This window comes from Phocoena sinus, chromosome 1 (assembly GCF_008692025.1).
Source record: "Phocoena sinus isolate mPhoSin1 chromosome 1, mPhoSin1.pri, whole genome shotgun sequence".
NCBI classification, from domain to species: domain Eukaryota; kingdom Metazoa; phylum Chordata; class Mammalia; order Artiodactyla; family Phocoenidae; genus Phocoena; species Phocoena sinus.
In genome coordinates this window covers 14,899,951-14,920,257 of record NC_045763.1, presented here as the reverse complement: position 1 = coordinate 14,920,257, position 20,307 = coordinate 14,899,951, and the positions used below count along the sequence as shown (strand labels likewise).

General features: G+C 52.2%; 1 protein-coding gene and 1 pseudogene across 3 annotated transcripts in view; both read left to right on the top strand.

The window, feature by feature from the left end:
• Positions 1–20,307, top strand: part of CAPZB (capping actin protein of muscle Z-line subunit beta) — a 136,112-nt gene that overhangs the window by 85,849 nt on the left and 29,956 nt on the right. For all 3 annotated transcript variants that reach the window (XM_032625613.1, XM_032625605.1, XM_032625621.1), the window contains 2 exons: positions 8,271–8,392; positions 14,692–14,805. In XM_032625613.1, coding sequence (XP_032481504.1) covers positions 8,271–8,392; positions 14,692–14,805 — 236 coding nt within the window. The remainder of the gene's footprint in view (positions 1–8,270; positions 8,393–14,691; positions 14,806–20,307) is intronic.
• LOC116750684 lies at positions 1,684–2,297 on the top strand (annotated as a pseudogene).

The window sequence follows — 20,307 nt, the reverse complement described above, 5'->3', positions numbered from 1 at the left end:
CAGGGTATATGCCAAGTAGTGGGATTGCTGGGTCATATGGTAATTCTATTTGTAGTTTTTTAAGGAACCTCCATACTGTTCTCCACAGTGGCTGAACCAATTCACATTCCCACCAGCAGTGCAAGAGTGTCCCCTTTTCTCCACACCCTCTCCAGCATTTATTGTTTCTAGATTTTTTGATGATGGCCATTCTGACTGGTGTGAGATGATATCTCATTGTAGTTTTGATTTGCATTTCTCTAATGATTAATGATGTTGAGCATTCTTTCATGTGTTTGTTGGCATTCTGTATATCTTCTTTGGAGAAATGTCTATTTAGGTCTTCTGCCCATTTTTGGATGGGGTTGTTTGTTTTTTTGTTATTGAGCTGCATGAGCTGCTTGTAAATTTTGGAGATTAATCCTTTGTCAGTTGCTTCATTTGCAAATGTTTTCTCCCATTCTGAGGGTTGTCTTTTGGTCTTGGTTATGGTTTCCTTTGCTGTGCAAAAGCTTTGAAGTTTCATTAGGTCCCATTTGTTTATTTTTGTTTTTATTTCCATTACTCTAGGAGGTGGGTCAGAAAGGATCTTGCTGTGATTTATGTCATAGAGTGTTCTTCCTATGTTTTCTTCTAAGAGTTTGATAGTTTCTGGCCTTACATTTAGGTCTTTAATCCATTTTGAGCTTATTTTTGTGTATGGTGTTAGGGAGTGATCTAATCTCATACTTTTACATGTACCTGTCCAGTTTTCCCAGCACCATTTATTGAAGAGGCTGTCCTTTCTCCACTGTACATTCCTGCCTCCTTTATCAAAGATAAGGTGTCCATATGTGCGTGGGTTTATCTCTGGGCTTTCTATCCTGTTCCACTGATCTATCTTTCTGTTTTTGTGCCAGTACCATACTGTCTTGATTACTGTTGCTTTGTAATATAGTCTGAAGTCAGGGAGCCTTATTCCTCCAGCTCCTTTTTTCGTTCTCAAGATTGCTTTGGCTATTCGGGGTCTTTTGTGTTTCCATACAAATTGCGAAATTTTTTGTTCTAGTTCTGTGAAAAATGCCAGTGGTAGTTTGATAGGGATTGCATTGAATCTGTAGATTGCTTTGGGTAGTAGAGTCATTTTCACAATGTTGATTCTTCCCATCCAAGAACATGGTATATCTCTCCATCTATTTGTATCATCTTTAATTTCTTTCATCAGTGTCTTATAATTTTCTGCGTACAGGTCTTTCGTATCCTTAGGTAGGTTTATTCCTAGATATTTTATTCTTTTTGTTGCAATGGTAAATGGGAGTGTTTTCTTGATTTCACTTTCAGATTTTTCATCATTAGTATATAGGAATGCCAGAGATTTCTGTGCATTAATTTTGTATCCTGCTACTTTACCAAATTCATTGATTAGCTCTAGTAGTTTTCTGGTAGCATCTTTAGGATTCTCTATGTATAGTATCATGTCATCTGCAAACAGTGACAGCTTTACTTCTTCTTTTCCGATTTGGATTCCTTTTATTTCCTTTTCTTCTCTGATTGCTGTGGCTAAAACTTCCAAAACTATGTTGAATAAGAGTGGTGAGAGTGTCGCCCTTCTTTAAAATAGGGACAGTAACCATATCTATATGCAGGGCTGTTTTGAGGATTAAAGGAGGCGATGCAGGCTCTTTTCTTCCTGGCTGCTTGAAGATCAGCCGCCATCATGCCATCATGAGCAACACAGTAACTGTCCGGACCAGGAAGTTCATGACCACCTGACTACTTCAGCGGGAACAAATGGCACTGATGTCCTTCGTCCTGGGAAGGCAACAGTACCTAAGACAGAAATTTGGGGAAAACTAGCCAAAATGTACAAGACCACACCAGACGTCACCTTTGTGTTTGGGCTCAGAACCCATGTTGGTGATGGCAAGACAACTGGCCTTGGCATGATTTACGATCCCTTGGGTCACGCGAAGCAGGATGAGCCCAAACACAGGCTTGCAAGACATGGCCTGTACGAGAAGACCTCAAGAAAGCAGCGAAAGGTGCGCACGTGCGGAACAAAGACTCTGGTCGTGGGGACTGCAGAGGCCAGTTTGGTGCTGGCAAAAGGAAGTCAGCTGGAGATCGGACGGCAGAAGGAGTGAAGATTCTGCGGTGGTTGTGCAGATTTGTCGTGAGAGAATTAATAAAGTAAGACCTTTTACGTGAAAAAAATAATCAAAAAATCAAGGCGGCGACGCACGTAGAGTTTACGCAGTGCAGTGCCTGGCACCCCTGCCCCCTCCTGGTGACCTTCTCTTTATTCTCGTTATCGTTAAAGGGTCACCTGAGGCAGTAGCTCGTGGCATGCTAGCCTCTCTCCTGCCTCTGCCTTCTGGGTTTTTTTTTCCTCTCCCTGCCCTACTTCACTTTATTCCTGTTTCACCCGATCTTTCCCATGGCCCTGTGGCCCCATGGGCACTCGTGAGCCAGCTGGTGGTGCTGGTGGTGAAGGGCGAGGCGGTCCCTGCTTCCTGGGGTGTGGCCCCAGAGGGGCAGTGGAGAGACCGATGGAGGCGTGAACTTCACCACCGGAACAACAGCGGGAACGCTGTCTTGGCCAGTGCAACGTTGTTTAGTATGCCACGTCACTTGGAATTAGGTTTAAATCCCCCCAACAGCTTGGATTGGTGTGACACCTTTGGTGTTATATGACCACTCCTTACAAAGGCTGTTAAGCAGGTCAGATGGGCAGTTTGGACAGAAACTGTCCAGCCCTCGGATGGTCGACACCAAGCACACGTTCTCGCCAGAGGCCCTCCTTGGGTCCCGAGGAAGCAGAGCCTGTGACACACACGTCCTGGAGTGAACTCCCAGCTTTGTTTGGACCTGTCCTTTCATTTAAATTGCTGTGCAAACTTGTGATCCATGAGACTTAACGTGATTTCGTCCACTGTTCTAAGCATTTGACATGACTAGGAGGTGGGGTGAGGTTGGGTCTGTACTGTGACCCTACATCATAGGATTGATACCCGCTTCCACCAACACGCCAGAGCACCCACCAGTGTGTGCGTCACTGGCCCAGGTCTGGAGGACCGGCCTCTGTGGGCACCCACCGAGTCAGCGCTCAGTGAAGAATGTTAAGTCTTAAGGAAGGAGTAACCTGATAGTTGAGGCCAGTGTTAGAACAGCCGTCTCCAGAGCATTTAGGATTCAGTTGATATCAGTGTCACTGCAGGAATTCCAAAGAGTGGGGGCATCTTGATAAGGAAGTTGGAGTTTGGTCTGGGCCCTGAAGGGTGGTAGGATTTAAGACTATATGGGGATCGGTTGCCGGTTTTTTTGTGTGTGTTTTTGTTGTTGTTGTTGTTGTTGTTGTTTTTGCGGTACGCGGGCCTCTCACTGTTGTGGCCTCTCCCGTTGCGGAGCACAGGCTCCGGACGCGCAGGCTTAGCGGCCACGGCTCACAGGCCCAGCCACTCCGCGGCATGTGGGATCTTCCCGGACCGGGGCACGAACCCGTGTCCCCTGCATCGGCAGGCGGACTCTCAACCACTGCGCCACCAGGGAAGCCCAGGTTGCCAGTTTTAACAACCAATATATGTCATGTGTAAACTGCAGACATACTAAAACATTATTCATTATGTATCTGAAATACAAATTTAACTGGCCAAATGCATTGTTTTATCCAGCAACCCTAAATGGGGAGGATTTTTAAGTGGAAGAACGCATGTGCAAACTCGCATGTCTAGAAGCACTGAGTAGGACAGTGTGGTGGGTTGAGAGGGTTCAGGCAGAAGTGCAGGGGTGGGAAGGGGGGTGGGAGTGAGACGAATTGGTGGTGGTGCCAGATCATGACTAATGCGCCCTTGGCAGCTGCTGTGGTACGAATCTGCGAGCACACTGTGTAGTCCACACTTCTCGTTCCACATGACGGCAATAATGTTATTTTTACAGAGCATTTTATCTTTGATCAAAGAAACAGGAGTGGTGGAGGGAAACAGAATGCAAGGATATGGCCCAACTTGGGAGTTTATCCAAAAGGCGAAAATTGTACCTGCTGGGTGGAGACTCATCCAGCCACACCACAGCCAGGTGCTCTTCGTGGTGGGGCAAGTCATCCATCGTTCGTGAGCTCTCTGTGTTTTCCTGTTGCACAGCTGTAGCTTTGTGAGTTACAGCTCAGATGTATGTTTTCCTTAGGTTGGTTAGAACCTGGCCGTAGAGTTTGCAGAGTCCAGGTCCAGGTCTTCAAGGGTGGCTGGATCTGGGTGCTCAGGTACTATCTCCACGGCCCTGCAGTGCTCAGAAACACAGGGAGGTACTCTCCCGCTGCCTGCTGCAGCCCAGGCCCTGCACCCCCAACCCAGCTGCCCTGGCAGAAAGGAGGTGAGACGTGTATCCTTCCATCGCCCCTGGAGAAGACTCTTCCCTGCATATGCCAGGGGCTGAGGCCCTCTCGTTGCCCATGCGTGGTGGTGGAGTAGAGATCAGCCTTGCCCAGCCATATGGAGTGAGGAGCTTTGTGACCAGAAGAATAGGAAAGGAGGCTGGGCAGGCAACAGGAGTGGCCATTGATGACAGCTGGTACCACGGATCAGCCCCTTGCGCCGCTGCCTTAATCTGCGTTGTCTGTGCTTCGACGGACGTGAGTTACAAAGTGGGGAGTGGAGTCCCTCCTGCTCCTTTATGCTGGCCTTGAAAGTACCCAGATCAGCTTGGACAGGTAGGGAGGGCTGGATCCCATTTTCTAGAAAAGTGGCTGCCACATTTTTTGATTTCACAGGCCAGAGACATTTAAAAGTGAAGAGGAGGGAATAGGTCATTGGTTGTGAACCTTTAGAACAAGAACAAGACCTATCGTTTCATCAAGTTACGGACATCTTAACACCAAAAAAAGGGCATTCTCAAAGGATGAATACGTTTAACCATGTGAAGAACCTAATAGTGTCTTGATTAGAGGCTTTCTTTACCTGAATTATTTGCGCTGAAGCAGTGAGGCTCTTACAGTGGCCCAGCAGCCATCTGTGTCTGATGCAGCTCACCTGCTGTGTTTGCCAAATGAACAACCTCGGGCCCAGCCCAGGTCTCCGTGGCTAGTTAACAGCTGAGCAGGGGCTCGAACCCGGCTCTCTCAGTTCTCAGTCTCGCACTGCGCTGTGCTCCTTGGGGTCGTATAGTAACACGGACGCCAGGACTTTCACTAAAACTCCCGCTCTCTCTGTCTGCTGCTGTGGAACCACATCACGGGTCATATTCCTGGTTGGAGCCACAGTGAAACTGTCATTGGTATCCATCAAAGTTTAGTTCTTGACTATATACTCTTTGGGTGAAGATCCTTGCTACACACCAATTTATTAATTTAAAAATAAAACCGAGGGCTTCCCTGGTGGCGCAGTGGTTGAGAGTCCGCCTGCCGATGCAGGGGACACGGGTTCGTGCCCCGGTTCGGGAAGATCCCACATGCCGCGGAACGGCTGGGCCCGTGAGCCATGGCCGCTGAGCCTGTGCGTCTGGAGCCTGTGCTCCGCAACGGGAGAGGCCACAGCAGTGAGAGGCCCGCGTACTGCAAAAAAATAAAAAATAAAAATAAAGCCGATTGGCGTTTAGGAGGCTCTGTATTGTAAAACTCCTCCCTTCCTCCTTCCCACATACGTCAAGCACTTGCTCTGTGTCAGGCACTGCCCTGGGCACTGAGGATTCAGCGGTGAACAGGATCAAAGCCCTCGCCCTGGTAAAACCTACATTCTAGGGAGAGAGACATGACCACAAATCGATAAAAAAAAAATCATTTCAGTTAGTATAAGTGCTGGGAAGAAATTATTGAAATACTTTCGATCCATGAATTAGCCTCTTGAATAGGAGTGAGGTCAAGCCTGTTTATACCAAATCCCATTATCTTGTAAGCTTCTTCTGTTGAGGGACTTAGCCATCAGCAACAGGACTGGAGGGAAGGGGTCAGCATGGCTCTGGGCAGAACTGGATCTCAATGGTGCATTTTCATCCAGTGCCTGGGGCAGTACAGCAAATTCAGGTGCAGCCTAGGCTGGGGCCGCTGTCTAGGCCGGAGCTGCCGTTCAGACCGGGGTTGCCGTCCAGGCTGGAGCTGCAGGCTGAGAATGACAGGCAGCAGTGGTGTTGGGGACCGAGGGGGAGCAGGGGCATCAGTGCATCGGTTCCTGATGTGCACGCGTTGCCCTGCGCTGGACGCTACGCTGGGTACTGAATGCATCATCATCCCATGCAATCCCCAGCCGGGTTGGTTTTTCTCATCCCCACTCTACAGGGGAGGAAATGCAACTCGGTAGAGAAGTAAAGTGACTTGCCCCAGGCCAGGAGGCCAGTGAGTCGCAGAGTCAAGGAGTCTAACTTCAGAGCGTGTTTGCTTGGTCTTTACGTAATACTGCAGGATAAATCAGGCCAGTAGTGTCAGGGCCCATGGGGTTCTAGGCAAAAGTCAGGGCACAACAAGTAAGGCAAGGAATCAGCCCAACAGAATAGTGATGCCAGGGAAAGGCTGTAACGTGATAGGCGGGCACAGAGGTGCCCAGGGCCCTTGCACTTGGCCAACGACAGGAAAGCAAGGCCACTTCAAATCCCAGCTGCCTTGGGTGGAAGCTGTTAAAATCTTCCTTGCCTTGATCTGGCCTTTTTTTTCCAGGTGAAGGGCGCCATAGCTGAGCAGGGGCTGGGTGGGAGGGGGTCGTTTCCCAGCAGACCGTGCCTTTGGCCTGTACTCTTCTTCCTCTTAGCTGTCCGCTAAACCAGAGTTCCGGTCAGAGGGGGAGACACCTCTCTCTACTGCTTTTTTCTTGTGTGGGCCCTGGGCAACCTCACGACTCCAGGCCTCAATTCTCTAATCTGTAAAACGGGGATAATAACTACTTCACAGGGTGAGTGTGAGCTTCCGGTAGACAGTTTCCATCTGTAAAGGGCCCAGCGTAATACATGATACGTGGCAGGCGCTTGGTATTCTCAGCACCAAAACTAACCGAACACAGCCCCATTTTTGTTTGTATGTCTTTCTGCTTGGGGAGGTGGGTACACAGATGGGTGTTACACCCAGAAGGAGTTCTGAAATAAGCACGTCGTCGACAGGGGTTAATGATGTGAGTGTCCCGCGTCGGGCGGCTGGCTGCCCGGTGCTGCTCGGTGTGTGAGAAACGGCTGTGAGTCACCAGGCAGGGTCACCATCTCACAGGTGTGCCAGACAGCGCCTTCCAGGCCGAGTCCGGAGGCACGCCCCCATCAGCAGAGATGCCTCGAGAAGCCCACGGAGGCTGCTGGTCTCCGAGGTGACTGTGTCCCCGTCCGTGCCTCTCTGGTGGTGGCGGGGGCCTTCCGGGGGAGCACGGGAACTGCTGTGACTGGCCACCCATCTGCTGAGCTGCTCTTCGGGTGTCTTTGCCACATGATTTAACTTTTCCATTTGGAAGGGTTATTGGTGCAGTTGGCAGCCACTCATCGGGTAAACGATATGGTGGGGCCTCCGTAAACCCTGGCCCATGAAATGAATAAGTCAGCACATTGAAAATGTAGCATGGAAGTGACTCAAGCCTGAAGGAATCCATTTTGGAGAGTGCTGCCCTCCCTTCCTGGAATATTTCGGTGGAAATTGATGTTTGAGTTGGGAGGAGGAGGCCAGAGGCCTGGTTCCTAGCAGGGCTCTGTGTCCGGTTCGGCAGCACTTGCCCTGGATTCAGCCCTGCCCGCCCCCCCCGCGAGGGCCCCCCTCCTCAGTGAGGGGCCCAGGAGGGTGAGCCTGAGCACAGCAGCTGGAGCTCGGCACTGTGGGAAGCTGGCGGGAAGCTGCCTTTGCAGCAGGTAGGGTTGACTCCGTAAGCCAGCCTGGTAACGCTTGGCTGGGGTCCTGGAAAGTACTGGAAACTCCACCCAGCAAGGGAGCCTGTGGGAGCTCTCGGCACGGACTGGCTCTTCTTCTCAGAGCTCTCTGGACTCCTGTGTGTTTAAAGTGTTTACCTTCTTGTCGGGGCTTCAGCTTATGCTTTTCCCACCAGAGACCAATACCAGGCACGTTCGTACGTTACTAGACCACCCTGGCGACCAGGTAATTAAAGCTGCGCGCAGTTTGGAAGGAAGGCTGTATTGGAAATCACGCTCCACTGTAATTCAAGAACAGGTTTCTTCATAGAGGGACACAGTTGGTGTCAGACACATGTGGAAAAGAAAAGAACAGGCCCATAATTCTGGCAGGCTACCAAGGGCCAGATGTTAAATATGCTGACCACGGTATGGCTACAGATGCCGTTAGCCAGCCTGGGTTTGATGTGTTATTTTAACCTCTGTTCTGACTTTTCCTCTCTCTCTGCCAGGTCCCCAGTCTATGTGAAGATCTCCTGTCTTCTGTTGACCAGCCACTGAAAATCGCCAGAGACAAGGTGGTGGGAAAGGATTACCTTTTATGTGACTACAACAGAGATGGGGACTCCTATAGGTGAGCTCCTGCCCCACGAATGCAGCAGGCGTGCCGCGCCCGCCACAGCTGCTCACCACTGCTGCAGCAGCTCAAGGACTACTGAGCTTTGACATCTGACAGCCCATCAGCCTTCTTTCTGCTTGTGCTTCTGCTAGGCTTTCCTCCTTCCCTCCCTCCCTCCGTCCCTCCCTCCCTTCTATCCATCATTCCATCCAGTTGACCGGAAGATGTCTGTGGAGTACCCCCACTGGGCATTGGAGATGCAGCAGTGAACAAGAAGCCCCTGCCCTGGTGGGGCTTACAGTCTAATAGGAGCGGGATGTTGGTAAAAAAACAAACAAAAAAAAAACAGGGACTTCCCTGGTGGCGCAGGGGTTGAGAGTCCACCTGCCAGTGCGGGGGACATGGGTTTGAGCCCTGGTCCGGGAAGATCCCACATGCTGCAGGGCAACTAAACCCATGCACCACAACTACTGAGCCTGTGCTCTAGAGCCTGTACTCTAGAGCCTGCGTGCCACAAGTACTGAAGCCCGCGTGCCTAGAGACTGTGCTCCACGATAAAGAGAAGCCACCGCAATGAGAGGCCCGCGCACCACAACGAAGAGTAGCCCCCAGTCGCCGCAACTAGAGAAAGCCCGCACGCAGCAACAAAGACCCAATACAGCCAAAGATTAATTAATTAATTAAAAAGAAAGAAAGAAAGAAAGAAAGAAAGAAAGAAAGAACCCCCAGCAAGCTGCTTCATTAAAATTGCATCAAATCCTGCAAAGGAGAAGGTCCAGGATGTGCCCATGACAGGAATCCCGAGCCCAGGGAGGGCCTGCGTGCTTAAGGGCATGTGAATGAATCTCGTCAGACAGATGTGCAGCTGTCCTTTCTCTCTCCATCACCCTGTCCAGGGCTGCGAATAACTAAGTCGACTTGCGTCCCTGCCCTGGGTGATCCGTGGTCTAGAACAGGAGACACACCCAGGAGCTGATTACTGTGTGACCTGATTCCTGCAGCCAGGGCCAAGCTTATTGCATAGAGAAGGTAGCATAGAGAAGGCCGAGGTTGATTCCAGGAAGACTTCCTGGAGGAGATGTTGTCCGAGCTAGGTTTTTAAGGGTGCCTAGGAGTTCTTAATATTAAAAAAGACTGGGAATCCCTACACGCATCCAGTATTCCTGTGATGGATGGCTGTAGTCAGTACCTTGGAGAATGGTGGAGGAATGCCATAGGCTATAGGTTTTTTTTAGAAGCCGCAGAACCTGGGCTGGGTCTTAACGCTTTGGCCTCATGCTCTTTTGGGGGAGGGGTTGGGGCCTGAAAAATGAAAGGAGGAGAAATTCACTGGAGGTAGCCCACATGGGCTCCAAGCCAGCTCTGCCCCCTTGAGCAAACGGGAACTTTGACAAATCACTTACTGTCTCTGGACTCTAGTTCTCGCGTGGATTAAGCAGAGGGTGATAGTGCCCATTCTTCTAACAGGTCGCTCAGTGACACGCTTCTGTGAGCAGGCACTCGTGTGTCAGACGCTGAGTCACTCTTCTGTGGAGCTTGTGTCCTAGTGAGGAGTCCAGAGAGTGAGCAGCTGCATAAACAGTATATATTGTTGAAGAGCAAGTAAAGAAAAGGATGGACGACCAGGGGAGGGGGAGGCGGAGGGGTACACAGGGAGGCTCTGGCGCTGGTGGTCAAGCGTGAAATGAGACTTAAGGATGAGAAGGTTCAGTCCCGCGCACGTCTGGGAGAAGAGTGTCCCCTTTAAAGGCCCTGCGTGGGGTGAGCTGTCAGGGTTGAGCCTGGCAGGGAGGCCCGAGTGGGAGACAGCAGTGAGGGCGGGGGGTGGGGGCCAGGGGTAGGAGGTGAGACCAGAGGCCTTGAAGGCCAGGGCCGTAGGGCTTGGCTCGGGGCACTTGGGAGTTGAAAGAAATAACACATGTGAAGGGCTGAACAGCACCGAACTTGGGGGAAATGACAAAGAATTCATACTATTTAAACAAGACTAGACGACTATCGTGTGATCACGTCCCTTTCCTAGTTTCAGATGGAGGTCAGGTAAAAGATGTGTTTTGGTCTAACCTAGACTGGAGACTAGAGTTGGAGATGGGGAGAGGTAGTCGGGTTTGAGGTACGTTTTAAAAGTAGAGCCAGTGGGCTTCCCTGGTGGTGCAGTGGTTGAGAGTCCGCCTGCCGATGCGGGGGACACGGGTTCGTGCCCCGGTCCGGGAAGATCCCACATGCCGCGGAGCGGCTGGGCCCGTGAGCCATGGCCGCTGAGCCTGCGCGTCCGGAGCCTGTGCTCCGCAACGGGAGAGGCCACAGCAGTGAGAGGCCCGCGTACCGCAAAAAAAAAAAAAAAGTAGAGCCAGCAGTGTTTGCAGGTGCGGGGGTGGGGCAGACGAGCAGCTGGAAGGTGGGGTCACTGACTCTCGAGGTGAGGAAGGCTCTGGGAGGGACTGATTTGGAGGCATTTTAAAACTTCAGATGCCCATCGGGTGGACGTGGAGAGTCGGCTAGGCTGTGGGCAGTCTTGAGTTCCCGGCGGTCTGTGTGGAGATGGAGGTGCAGAGGTGGGCATCCAGCTCCAAGGTGGTGAGACAAGCCCTGAGGCAGATCAGGCTCAGCCTTGGAGCGCCAGCCACTGTCCCGGTTGTGGGCATATGGCCAGGTCTAGTTCACCAAGGGAGAGGTCCCTCAGGGTGCTAAGTGGGCTGACAAGCCAGGGAGCCCATGGCCAAAGGATGAGCAGCTTCACCAGGCATGGGGTTCAGGGGACACACCCTGGAAGAGGGGGGCCCGGAGCTGAGTCTTGCTTCTTCAACATCGTCGTCGTATTTCTTTGTTCCACCTGAAAATTTGGGCTTGCTGTGTGAGGCAGCTGTTGCCCAGCAGCCTGTGGAAGGCTGGAATCATTTCCAGTCCATGCCCAGGCCAGGCTTTCCCAGGATGTGGTACCTCCAGGTCACCCTGCTGGCTCCCACCTGCATTCCTGGGGCTCCGTAGGGGGCCTGGGGGTCTTCAGCTGAAGAGGAGTCCCGGCTGTCAGGGCACAGGGCTTTCCTTTTTTTTCTCTTCTCGGTATAAAACTTCAAGGTCTTCTGAGTTTCTCCACACATTTCTGTCCTGTGTCTGATCGTTTGCTTAAATAAGATCCTTATGGTGTGACGGTTTGCCAGCAGCACTGTTTGAAACCTGTTAGCTGAAACGAAAAGCATTCTCTGAGAGAAATGAAAGGCCTGACTTCTGAAATCTAAGCGTTCCTGTCCATCTGTCTTTTTTCAAATGGCCTCCATTTAAGCTCTTAATATGTGTTCTGAGTGCCCCTTCCACTCAGGATATTCTGGGTAATGTTATGATCTTTCCCCCGGCTACAATTACCCCGGCTCCAGGACTAACGGCTTGAAACGCTGTCGTCTGTGAGCAGGGAGAGATATGTCTTGAAAATTCCAGACCCCCAGTCTTCAAGAGAGATCGGCTCTTACGTCTAATCAGGTCGCCTTTAAATGAAAGCCAGCAGGGGTGGGACTTCTGGGCCCCCCAGGACAGCAGTGGCCGTGTAACCGTGGAAACAGAAGTCAGAGACCTCAGAGTGTGCTGAGGAGAGTCTTGGGGTCTTGAGGAGCCGCAGGGCAGGTGGGGAGTTTAGATTCTCCTGCTCAGCTTCCTCTGCACTCCCCTCGGTGAGTGGAGGTGAGGTACCAAGCGTAGTTTACAAATAAACAGTGGTGGTGACAGCACTCTGCAGCTTCATCTTTGTCTCTGGGTCTGGTAAGAGGTCTTCTTTGATTTTCTTTTTTCTTTTTCTTTCTTTTTTTTTTTTAAATGCTTAGGTGTCCCTCAGCAGAAAAAGCAGAAAGTTGCTCCATCTCTGTTGGTTTGGAGGAACACCTGCAGGAGTGCCGTGTGTCCTTTCCTCCCCACCCCGCGCTGGAAGGCTTCAGCCCACGAGCTGCGTGTTGGGTGCCGGGGTGCGAGGGCAGACTGCACACGCTTCTGCCTGGAGCGCTCTCGTTGTCAAGGGCAGGGATGTGACCGCTGCAGGAACCGACATCTGTGTGGGAGTGAGGGGACAGGCGGGGGCAGTGCTTACTTCGGCTTTGTGTCGGGTGCGAGATCATTCACTCATTCCTCTGCCTTTTTTTTCTCCTGAGCACGTGGTTGAGCACCAGGCACTGTTCCAGGTGCTGAGCAAACAGTGGAGAGCAAGACAGACACAACTCTTGCCCTCTGGGAGCTAAGGTTCTAAAGCTGACCGTCTAAATGAATTCAAGTTCAGTAAAATTTAAAATTCGGTTCCTCAGTCACGCAAGTACTCCGGAGCCACACGAAGCTAGTGGCTACCGTTTGGGACAGCGCAGATACAGAACATTTCTGTTGTCGGGGAAAGTTCTGTCGGGCAGCACTGTTGTGAGGGGTGAACGCAGCGATGATGGACGTGTCAACCCTGCCCAGGGAGGGAGAGGCCTCGGGGAGCGTGAGAGGGTGCCCGGCGTCGGCTTCTCGCCTGCTTTTCTCGCCAGGTGGGGTCCTGGCTTGTCCAACAGCCCTTTGTTTGCTGTGGTCTGTGCGCAACCCAGTGTGACCACAAGAGCTGGCTGCTGGTCACGGGGCAGTGGGGAGCGTTTCAGCCCATCGCTGCACAGTCTCTCCCGACACTGGTGAGTAAGGTCAGGGGCGGGTGTGGAAAGAAGGGTTTCCAAGCACCTTCTGCTTTGAGGTGGCCTGGGCAGCTGCTGCATGAGGCCCTTTTGGGACACCAAGCACAGCAACTCTTCCCCCACTTACGTTTGTGGACCAGCAGCCAAGAAAGCTGGGACCCCTGCCTGAGGGTGGCTGGGAGAAGAGGTCGCCCAGCTGACTTGACATGGTCTGCTGAGGTAGGTGCCAGGCATCAGTTACCACGAAGAAAGATGTTTGTGCACAGAACTAGTTAAAACTGGGCTTCGGGAGGCAGTGAGGCCTTTCTTCCCTTACCAACAATCCTAAATCAGAAGGTTCTTTTCAGCCCTCAGTGATGTGAAGTGGTGTCGTCGGGGGGGAGACGGGAGAGGCAGTGGGGTTTCTTACCGTGGACATGTCAAGGTGTTTATGCCGCAGAATGTGAAGAGCTTTGTCCGAATTCCAGATAGTCCTCTCCTCCTTTCTTTTACCCTCTCACCTTGTTTTTTTTTTTTTTTTGGCTGTGTTGGGTCTTTGTTGCTGCACACGGGCTTTCTCTAGTTGCAGCGAGCGGGGGCTACTCTTCGTTGCGCTGCGCGGGCTTCTCATTGCAGCGGCTTCTCTTGTTCCAGAGCACGGACTCTAGGCACACAGGCTCGGTAGTCGTGGCACGTGGGCTCAGTAGTTGTGGCGAGCGGGCTTAGTTGCTCTGCGGCATGTGGGATCTTCCCGGACCAGGGCTCGAACCCGTGTCCCCTGCATTGGCAGGCGGATTCTTAACCACTGAGCCACCAGGCAAGCCCCCCCCCCCCACCCCTCACCTTTTTAATTCTCTTTCTTTGAACCCCCAGCTCTGTGAACTCCACCTGCGGGAATTAATGAGTGGCTATTTCCCTTATAACCCCCCTGCCAGCACTCTCTGTGATTAAATGCTTTCCTGATGTGGCAAAATACATTTTTAAAAATGCAGCAAGACTTCGGGCTGGAAAAAGTGAGGCTGGTTCTCATTACTTCACAGTCTTCTTTGTGTGCACAGCCCTTGGAGGCTGGAAGGCCGTCCTCTGTTCACGGGGAGAACTCTGTCCCTCAGGTTTTCTTACGTGTGGTCAGCCTTTCCCCATGGGACTGGCTCTCCTGCTGCTTCCATAACTGACAGCTCTCTTCTTAATCCTTAATCGTGTAAGAAGATCTTTGAGGAGTAAGAGTTTCTCCAGAGCTGCCAGCAGGCCAGGGAGGAGAGAGGGGCCTCTATTGATCAAAACAATGGTGAGAACAAAGGAAAAATTTTAAAAGGGTGAGAAAGAAGTCCCATTTGTTGAGCACTTACTATATGCTCATCTCTAATTTAGGCACTTGATGTATCAATACTTTTCTCCTGTGCTCCTCAAAGCAGCCCTGTGGGTAAATAGTAGCCTCAGTTTGCACATAAGGAAAGGGAGGCTCAGAGAAGTCAAGACACCTGTTGGAAATGCACAGCTGGTGAGAGTTGGAGCCTGGGGTTCATACCCAGGTCAGATGGAATCTGAGCCGTTGCTCTGCAAACCTTGAGAGAGCCGTGTCTATGCCCAGGGCCTGTGGATAATGGCTTTTCCTCTGACGTTTCAGAAGCTGGGGCTTGGGCCGATGGCTCACTGGAACGACTCATGTGATATCCTTCTCCTCCTCCCCTCCAGGTCACCGTGGAGTAACAAGTATGACCCTCCTTTGGAAGATGGGGCCATGCCTTCTGCTCGGCTGAGGAAGCTGGAGGTGGAAGCCAACAATGCCTTTGACCAGTACCGAGACCTGTGAGTTACGGACTCCCTTTGCCCCGCAGCTCTTTTGATAGGTAGTTCATAGATGAAATGCGAGGCCAAGTCGTCTCCCTTAGACCTGCCACCTGGCTGGCCTAACTAGTAAAAGTTCTGAGCTCCCCCAGCAGGGTGCCGGGCCCGAGCCTGGTCGTCGGGTCAGTCGTGAGAGGCTGCTGCTACCTTGCCCGGGCAGTACTCTGCATCGTGCCTCTCAGGAACAGCCGGTGCCATTGGGGCGGCACCTCCCGTGTGCAAGACTCGGTGCCAGATATTTCATACACGTCGTCTTAAATCCTTAAATCCTCACAAATGTGGTCACTGTTTTAGTCCCTATTTCCCAGATGAAGAAATCAAAGTTCACAAAGATTAAGGTGTTTGTCCAAAAGGCAAGAGGCAGAGTGAGGAATCGAACCCGGCTCCGTCTGTCTCCAAAGGCCCCTCTGGTTTTCACTGCACTGCCTGCCCCGACTCTGTTCTTGCCTGGAGCTCAGGGCACCTGCTTCCAGACCAGTCACCAGGGCGGGAGGAGTCGAGGTCCGTAAACAGCGGGCCTTGGGCAGCCACCTCTGAGCCAACATTTTGCTGACTCCCGAGTTTTGGGGGGCCTCAGCCTGCACTTTGGGAAGTGTTTTCGCTGCACCTGCTTTCTGCTTCCGTCCAGTCCCTCCACACCACCAGAAAGGTGAACACTTAATTAATCCGCCTTGCAAGGAAAGGCTCCAAAGCAGGTTATCCTCTGAAGCGTTTTTTCTTAATCTGTAGACTCTCATTTTAAATTAAGTTCTGTATTGAAAGTGTAACAAAACCGTAATACATGCAATGCTACCTCAGTACAAATTCAGTCCTTTGGGGAGGGCGTGGCATACACTCCTGCAAAGGGCCAGATCGTAAACATTTTAGACTTTACAGGCTACACAAGTCTCTATCACTTTTTCTTTGTTCTTTCTTTTTTATGTATATATTATCCTTTAAAAATGTAAAACCATCTTCTTGAGGCTTGAGGTAGGTGGGAATTGGCCTTCGGTCTACAGGGTGTCCTCCCTGACCTGACCTAGGATATAGGAAAGAAAATGGAAATGAGAGAAATGAAGCATCTGAACGGCTGAAATCACTGTCTGAAAGCTGGTGTTGTTACACTTCAAGAAGGAGTTTCAGGTCTCCATCTTGCAGACAGTTGGCGTGGTTTTCCAGTTTTTAGCAGATTTGATGTAACGCATATAATAAAGAATTTACTTTACAAGCTGGTTTGGGAGGAAAAGTGACACTTTTCAGTCTGACACACGGGCAGACAAAAAGACCCACAACACACAAGCAGAAGCTCTGAGGAAACCATGAACAAATGGCCCTGAACATTTCGGTAGCTCCCGGATGCGTCAGTGTGTGACTCAGCTTTATCTGCAGTATCTGTCACGTGCCAGTAGTGTATATACATTATCTTTAATCCTTTCAAGAACCTCTGGGGGAGATGATTTTCCCTTTTTTTTTTTTTTTTTTTTTTTTACAGATGAGGAGATTGAGGTTCCCAGGGGCTAAATGACTCAGCACAGGACACAGAGGCGAAGAGCTAGGACTTGAGTCCATATTTGCCTGAAGTTTCCACAACTTATTGATTTTCACCATTAGAGTGAATTCACTGATTAAAGGGTTCTTATGTCTAGAAATTTGCCCTGTGGTAGAATAGCTCCTCTTCCAGTGATGCTGAGAGATTTCCTCGTTGCTGTCACCTCTGGTTTATTTGTAGTTGGTCTTACCTGGCCATTTGGCAAGAAGCCTATCCAGCTGCTAAATAAGAATTCCCAAGTGGAATCAGTTTCCTGGGGTCATGATAATATCGATAATAAGATAGCAACGGTAATAACAGCAGTTACCAGCCAGTGGCTGGGCGAGCACAGTGTTCACTGCCTCTCAGTCTTATTTGATCTTCACATCAGCCTGTGGAAGAGGATTGTCCCCATTTTACAACTGAGTTGACAGGTTCAGGGAGGTGAAGTCACTTGCCCAGCTTCACACAGCCAGTAACATATTTCGCATGTTATGGTCCAGCGTGAAAGCGTCCTTATCCAACTCCAGAGTCCAACAGTTATCCATCTACCTGACTGACGTTTGAGTGTTTGCTTGCCAAGCCCTGGGGCACTGGCCTTGAGTATGGAGGGCCACGTCCCTGCCTGTGCGGTGCGTCCACTGTGGGAGGACAAACAATAGAGTGACGCCCGGGCCGGAAAGGAGTGGTCTGGGCAGAGGGCTGCCTGTGCCGGCGGCTCCAAGGATCAGAACGAGGCTGGTACTGGTTTCTTAGAGGCTAAACATTTGGGCTGTGATTTCCCGAATAAAGCGATGCAGACGTGCTGGTGCCCTGTGCTGCCGCTTGGGCCCAGGCCCGGGGAAGAGGCCCGTGTCGTCTCTGACTCCTTGCTCCCTCCTGTCTCACTGGTTCACGTGTATAATGACACGTGGTCAGTCTTAGACGTGTGCCTTCTGTGGGGTCTTGACTGGCCTAACATCGTGAGCCTTTCCCCATCACCATTAAAAAGTCTTCACTGTGATCCCCCAATCCTTACAGCGACTCTGTAGGGTAAGTGGGAGTTACCTCATTTAACAGACGATGAAACCGACGCTCAGAGAAGTCCGCCAGTGGTTAATCCGCTAGGAAACGGCAGGAGCTGGGCTCGTACCCTAGGTCTGACTCTCTGCACCGCCTCCTGAGAAGGCTCCCCTGCCTGGGCGAGCGTCCACTTTGAAGGTGGCGTTAAGCCTTAATGACCCGTATTTCTCTGGGGCTCTGCATGGGCCTGCCCTCTCCTGTAAAGGTGAGCGGGGCTGCGGGGGGTTGGGGAGGGGGTGAAAGGACAGCTTCCTCCACCCAGTGGCGGATCTAACAGGACAAGCCAGCCCCAGAGGTTCTGGGATGGTCTGTAGAGGTGGAATCCTGGCCCAGAGAATGCCATCTGTCCCCAGCGGCATCAGTGTGCTTTTCCGTGTGGGAGGAGAGAGTACAAGGCCTGCGGGGGGCGCCCACAGAGGAGGGCAGGAGGCCCTTCATGCCCTTGTATGTGAGGGGAGGCCCGGTTCTCCCTGTCTCAGCAACCTCAGGCCACCGGGCTGGCTAGAGCTGTCATTGGGCAACCAGAGTCAGCAGTTTCAAAGCACCCTGTGTTATCAGTGTCCTGAGGACGCCCCCTCCTGAGGCCGTACGTGAGGACCATTTTCCCAGCTGCACCACACTTGATGAGCCAACTCATTTCTGGTCTAATAATTACGAATGCAAGTCTCCTTTTTCTTTCCTTCCTTCCTTTCCCTTCCTCCTTCCCTGCCCCCTCCCTCCCAATACCTTGCTCACCTCTGGAAGTCCCCATCGTCAGAGTGCCCTGTGACTTGTTAGTGGCCGTGTCAGTGACCTGGGCAGGGCCAGAGCCTGAGCTCTTCCCCCTGTGGTTCTGGAGCAGACGGAGATGAGCGAGGGGCTCGGAGGCCTTGAGCAGCACAGGCCAGTGGTCGCTCCAGGTTTTCTGGGGACCTGGACCAGATGGTTCCAAGGGAGCCAGGGGCAGTAGGTCATGCCTTCCTCTTTATGCTTCATCCCTGCCCCTCCGCAGTGTAGACGTCTTCCCGCAGGAAGGAAGACTCCTTTGCTGTCATCCCAGTGAAGGAAGCCACAGCGCTCCTCCATGGATTCTTCCACCTGCCTGCCTTTCACGTGGACACGTGGACTCAGGCAGCATTTCCTCTGAGGGGAGGCTCCCCGACCCTGCCTCACATCCGCTGGCTCTGGTTGCCAAGTTGCTGCCCGAGCAGCCGGCAGGATGGCCCGTGTCCTGGGCTTGCCGAGGGGTGCCAGAGCCTCGGGCAGACCCAGCCCTGCCAGAAGGAAGAGAGGGTGATCGGAAGGACGCCGCCAGGAGAGGACGGGCACACCGTTGCTCCCAGGAGGGCTGGATGCGGACAGCTGCCGCTCCAGGGTGCCCCGCTCCAAAGTGGGGCTTGGCCTGTGCCCCCCGGGGGCTGAGCAGGCCCATCCCCTGTACTAGGCCCGACTTTAACTCCTCCTGACACCCCACCCCCCTGGTGTTTGTGAATGCTGGGACCCTGCTGGATTGCAGAGTTACGACTGAGTTTGGCTTGTGCTCCGGCCTCTCGACCAGTCCCCACCTCAAATGACTGAAAGCTGCCAGACTCTGGCCCTCGGGCTTAGAATTAGAACCCCCTTGTGTTGCGGGAGCAGCTGTGCTGTAAGGAGCCTTTGGGGGCTCCTTGTTCCGCGACTCCTAGCAGGAAGGACCCTCTCCCTACACTGAGAAGGCGGCACTGAACTCAGCTCACAGAGGTTTGTTGGCTTCTGAAGGGCTGCAGGTTTGACAGAAGAAAAACGGGGAAGTCCCTGGCAGTCCAGTGGTTAGGTCTCTGCACTCTCACTGCTGAGGGCCCGGCTTCAACCCCCTGGTTGGGGAACTAAAATCTCACAAGCTGTGTGGCACAGGGAAAAAAGGAAAAGGAAAAAAAGAAGAAACAAAACAAAGAGGCCTAAGGTGCTCTTTCCTGCCACGTCCTCCTCCGGCGTGGACCTCTCCCCCTCCCCAACCGTTGGCTGTGCCTTAAGACTGAACCTGCAGCCACGGTAGTGAAGACAGCTTCCTGGTTCCGCTTCCTCCTGTGCTGGTCCTGGCCCGTCAGCCTTTTTCTTCCTCCTGATGTTCTCCTTAACACGATGAGTGGAAGGAGACCTCGGGGAGCGTGGAGCCAGCTGAGATGCGATCCAGACTGGGCAAAGGGGGCTTCTCTCTGCCGTGAGAGAGAAAAGCTTCTTCCCCAGCATCCCGAGGGAAAGCCTTGGCTTCTGTCCTCGGGCTCTGGGCTTTGATCCCTGGGGCTGTAAAGGTTTTGACTTCGTAGGGAATTGGGATGTGGAACTGGTGTGGTCCGAATGAGCGGCCAGGCCAGGGACACACTGACGAACAGGCCCTCTGGCTTGCAGCTCCGGTGGGGATGTGGCCCCCCTCTCTCCTGCCTGTGCACAGCATTTCTCCACATAGCTTAAAAGTGCCAGCAGCTTGGAGCACAGCTCCTTTCCCGAGGTGGGCAAGTGGCGCGTAGGGGCCCAGGGAGGTGAGCTGTGTGTACTGCATGATTCCTTCGAAGCCCCCCCAGTTCCTGGCTTCCCCCCGCTCCTCCCAGGTCCCTGCCACGTTCTCGCCCTCCCACATTTACTGATTTCCTTCTTTGCCCTCACCAGTGACAGAAAGGGATTGTGGTGGTAACTTTTCCCCAAGAGAATAACTGTTAAGCAACCGTTGATAGCACAGCTCTGATCTTAGATTAAAAATTGTCCATTTGCCGAAAATGCTCAGGAGATGACAGGCAGGTTTTGCTGGAGTGCTGGCGCTGGGGGAAGTCCTGATCGACTCTCCAGTCATCTGGAACGTCATCACTTCTCTCCCCGCAAGCCCTCCCACCTTGGTCGCCGACATCCAGGCTACTCTCATTCTCTGCCAAGCCCCAAGA